The sequence below is a fragment of the Myotis davidii genome, unplaced genomic scaffold, assembly GCF_000327345.1.
Source record: "Myotis davidii unplaced genomic scaffold, ASM32734v1 scaffold448, whole genome shotgun sequence".
In the NCBI taxonomy this organism is placed as follows: Eukaryota; Metazoa; Chordata; class Mammalia; order Chiroptera; family Vespertilionidae; genus Myotis; species Myotis davidii.
The window spans coordinates 691226-695975 of NW_006383009.1; the positions used below are offsets into that span (position 1 = coordinate 691226).

Genomic DNA, 4750 nt, shown 5'->3' on the forward strand with positions numbered 1-4750 from the left:
CTTATTAAAGGTGGATCCTACCATTACTCACATGACATCCAGCACAGAGTCATTGCGAATGACCTTATGGGAGACATCAGCTAGCAAGAAGAGACCGCCATCTGTCCTCCGGATGCTAGCTGCATAGCCCGGCCAGATCTGCAATCTGAAGAGATAGATTAGCTTTACCTCAGGGTTTAAAAGAAGCACAGACACTTCCATGCCCCCATCTGAGATAATACTTGGACACTGTCCTTCCCCAGTAACAACGAGAAAGCACCAGGAAACAAATTCAATTAAATCAACATCACTGTGAACTGACTAAAATACTAAACTATAGAGGAGATTTAACTGGTAAATTGTATTCGCTATCATAAAATACTAAGATTTTTGTCCTTAATATGGTGATTTCAATGAAAAATTTCTTTCCAGCCCTGACCGGTTTGGCTCAGTGGATAGAGCGTTGGCCTGCAGACTGAAGGGTCCCAGGTTCAATTCTGGTCAAGGGCATGTACCTTGGTTGCGGGCACATCCCCAGTAGGGAGTGTGCAGGAGGCAGCTGATAGATGTTTCTCTCTCATCGATGTTTCTGACTATCTATCCCTTTCCCTTCCTCTCTGTAAAAAATCAATAAAATATATTTTTAAAAGAAAAGAAAAATTTCTTTCCAGACATTTACAAGTGAGGAAGAGGAAAACACCACCAACCTATGCTGCTGCAGTACCATAGCACTCGTCGGGTCATAGAAGTTTCTCCCCACAAGCTTCATATCTAAAAGTTTCATTACCCTGAAATAAAGAGCAAGAATGGGTTTTCTAGTAGAATAATCCAAAAAACTAAAGTCCATTACTTTTAGCTACATTTCCTTTGGAAGCCTAAAGGGTCCGAAATGTTGGTGTCCTTTGTACAATATAGCTTTTATCATGAGAACACTCTTGACAAAAGAATGAGAAAAATTACCGTGGCATTTATCTTGAGGTATATGTAACTGACTATAGCTTTTCCTAGTTACTAGGTAACCAAAAATTGAGTTGACTTTCCAGGCTCAACTTATATTATTAACTAAAAAGCAAGCAAGAGAGTCAGTTTCTAAATTTGTGACTATCAGTCTGGCAAAGAAAGTTATGTTTGTTCCTGGCAGTTCAGCTTACTAGACAGAAATTAGATTCCATGTTTCATTAAAAAAGAGGTGGTTTGGAAATAACATTATGAAAATTAGAGTGTTAAAGTTTAAAAATTATGAGCTGTCTACATCCAAAAATTCAAGGGACTGGGAAAAAAATTATTCCAGCAAAATCTTTACCACTACCTCTCCAAGTAGCCCCATCACTAATACCATTAAATATGCACTTTAAACACCCGTTTTTAAAGTTCCTGAGCCCATCCCGCATCCAATTAACTCAAACCTACTTTCACAAACCAAATCTGATAAATCACTAGAGATAACTTCTGAGTAACTTAGCCTGAGTATCATTCAACTCATCTACTGGTATATACACTTGTAGTGTAGTAGCATCTAAGCTTCTTGAAGAGCATTGTTACAAATACAAGACCGAGGTTAAGGAAAGTAAAACGGCAGGTGTTTTCTCACCGACGGAAAACAACATTGTAGAAGGGAATGCACAAGTCAGAGCAGGGCTCCAGGATCTTGGTCAACTGAATCTTAATGCTGATCTCCGCACCATCGGTTTTCCTTTGACTTTTTAACTCGAGAAACTAATGAATAAATATATGCAAGTAAAAAGTAATGATAAAACTACCAAGCCCTAACCTAACCCAGAAAACACTAAAATATCTTTTCTTAAAATATGAACTCTTAAACCATTCTTTGTCACTGAAATCAAAAGCTTCCTCCAACCACTCCTCTTATGTAAGAGACTTCTTGAAGAACATAAATGTAAAAGTTTCTCAGTTTGTCATTTCTTTGTTACAGAGAAGTTTAACTCCCCTCTAAGAATAGGAAAGTACAACTCAAATATTCAGGAAGTTTATCATTTGCCACCATTCAAAGCACCAGAACACTCTCAGGTCTCACTTGTTGAAGCTTAACAGGTAAATAGAGAATGGATCCATCAAAAGCAGTGATGTTTCCAGTGACAGCTTGATGGTCCTTCAACATGCCAAACTTCATGCTTTTGCACTCCACGTTGGGGCTAGAAAATAATAAAGAGGATTTTATTTTAATTTGATTAAAACAGATGTGTGACTACTGCTCCATCTAGTGGTGATACTAAAATTTCAAATACTCTATGTGACTAAAAAAGAACTTTGACCCAAGGATACTTGCTCACAAAAAATAAAAACCACTAATTCCACCCACCAGAGACAAATGCCTTAGCATAGGATACATTCTTAGTATACATTCTTCCAGAGTTTAGACCACAGAGTCAAAAAACTTACAGTGTAAAGGGTCAGATAGTAAATATTTTAGGCTTTACTGGCCATATGGTCTCTGCTACAACTACTCAACTCTGCCAATATAGCAAAAAAGCTCTGTAAACCAATAAGTATGGCTACATTCCAGCAAAACTTTATTATGGAATTTTACTCTAACCTTTTTTAACTCATGGAAATTTCAACTTTTTATTGATTCATTACCACAAATCTTAGTTATAAAAACTCTAGTAGCTCCTTTGTACTATGATTATCCCATTACCTTACAATAATACAAAACCTTGTTCTATAACTGCGAAGTTTAAAGAAATCCAAGGCTTGAAAGAGTCAAGCATATTCAAGAACATGAATAAAGATTAAAAGTGGTAATCCAATATAATTGTCCCCAAAACCAAATACTCACATGCTAACATTATATTTCAAAATGCTTCTTTAAAAAAGTCATATACATGCATTTATATGAATATAGTATTCAAAGATGTCATTCTAGACTCCCTATAGTACAAGGAAGATACAGTACGATCAGTCCACTGTAACACATCCGCTCAGTATTCTCTCAGTAGCCTGGCATCCTCTTCACATTGTAACCTCAAAGGTCCAGATCTACAATCTCTAAATGTATAGAATCCATGTCTTCTCCTGGTCAATGCAGAGACCTGTAAAGACTCTTATACTCTTTTCTGTTTCATTAACATTTGTCAATCCATTTCCAGATAAAAGGTTCTTCTCTCTTGTTAATGCTCAACTCCTTCCCTTACTTGCAGAACAGGCCCATTCCCATTCCCTTCCACTCTCCAACGATCAATTTCACCCTCTTTTCTAGATACTTCTCTTCCCCTGTCATATGTGCTCAGCTCTGCTTTCTTATCTCATAGAAATCTGTAAAGCAATCAATTTCCCATTCCTCTACAGACCTTTAAAATAATGGCCAATTTATTGGCTATTCCTATGCTCTCCTTTGTTGTTCTTTTTTTTTTAAATGTATTTTATTGATCTTTTACAGAGAGGAAGGGAGAGGAATAGAGAGTTAGAAACATCGATGAGAGAGAAACATCGATCAGCTGCCTCCTGCATACTCCCTACTGGGGATGTGTCCGCAACCAAGGTACATGCCCTTAACTGGAATCGAACCTGGGACCCTTCAGTCCGCAGGCCAACGCTCTATCCACTGAGCCAAACCGGTTAGGGCTCTCCTTTGTTCTTTTAGTCTAGTTTTTTCTTTATAACTTTAACAAAGGGCTAGAAGATTACCAAGGGTGCTCTTAGAAGCAAATTTAATAACTTTTTTTCTGTAGCCAAAGTCAACTACCTGTTCTCCATTCAAATGGCCCTACCTTTGGTCTTTATAACCTGTATTCAGGGTATTTTTCCCTAACTTCCTTGCTTCTCTTTCACTCCACTTCTTCCTCTTGTACCAATTAGTAATTGTCCTTCAAAAATCAGTCTTCCATCTCCCTAGTTTCTCCACAGATATTCCAAAACGCTCATTTTCACAATTCCAGCTAATAACCTCTAGCTAATATGAATTTTTTAATTTTAAAAAAGTATGTTCAGTCTAAAGTTACTGATATAACATTAAAGTTATTTTTTCTGATTTTTCTCACCCTCAAATTTAACCCTAGACTGTCACTGGAGAGCTGTCAATTTTTTTCCCCCCAAATATTTCTTTATTGATTTCAGAGAGGAAGAGATGGGAGAGATAGAAACATTAATGATGAGAGAGAATCATTGATCAGCTGCCTCCTGCACACCCCCTACTGAGGAACGAGCCCACAACCCTGGCATGTGCCCTTGGCTGGAATTGAACCTGGAACTCTTCAGGTTCTATCCACTAAAAGAGGGAATCTTTAAGAAGAGGAATTACAGATATAAAATAACAGATACAAAATAAGTTAAAAGGTCTGGAAGGGGGTTTATATAAGTACAAGGCCCTGAACTTAAGCTTCATTAACCTCACAGTAAATCACCTCTAATCTCATGCATAAAACTGCACCTATTAAGTTAAAGTCTGAATTGGTAATATAAATAAACTAGGGGCCCGGTGCACGAAATTTGTGCACTGGGGGGGGGGCCCTCAGCCCAGCCTGCCCCTCTCACATACTGGGAGCCCTCAGGCGTTGACCCCCATCACCCTCCAATCGCAGGATCGGCCCCTTGCCCAGGCCTGATGCCTCTGACAGAGGTGTCAGGTCTGGGCAGGGGACCCTCATTTCCCCCCATCACTGGTTCTGCCCCCAGCCCAGGCCTGATGCCTCTGGCCCAGGCATCAGGCCTGGGCAGGGGACCCACAGACCCCTCCAATTGCTGGCTCTGCCCTCGGCCCAGGCCTGATGCCTCGGCCAGAGGTGTAGACCCCCATCCCCCTCCGATCGCCTGA

General features: G+C 39.4%; 1 protein-coding gene across 1 annotated transcript in view; it reads right to left on the reverse strand.

Moving 5' to 3' along the window:
• Positions 1–4750, reverse strand: part of PIWIL2 (piwi-like RNA-mediated gene silencing 2) — a 55199-nt gene that overhangs the window by 45009 nt on the left and 5440 nt on the right. Inside the window, 4 exon segments of the mRNA XM_006778291.2 lie at positions 32–145; positions 687–767; positions 1571–1695; positions 2015–2132. Coding sequence (XP_006778354.1) covers positions 32–145; positions 687–767; positions 1571–1695; positions 2015–2132 — 438 coding nt within the window.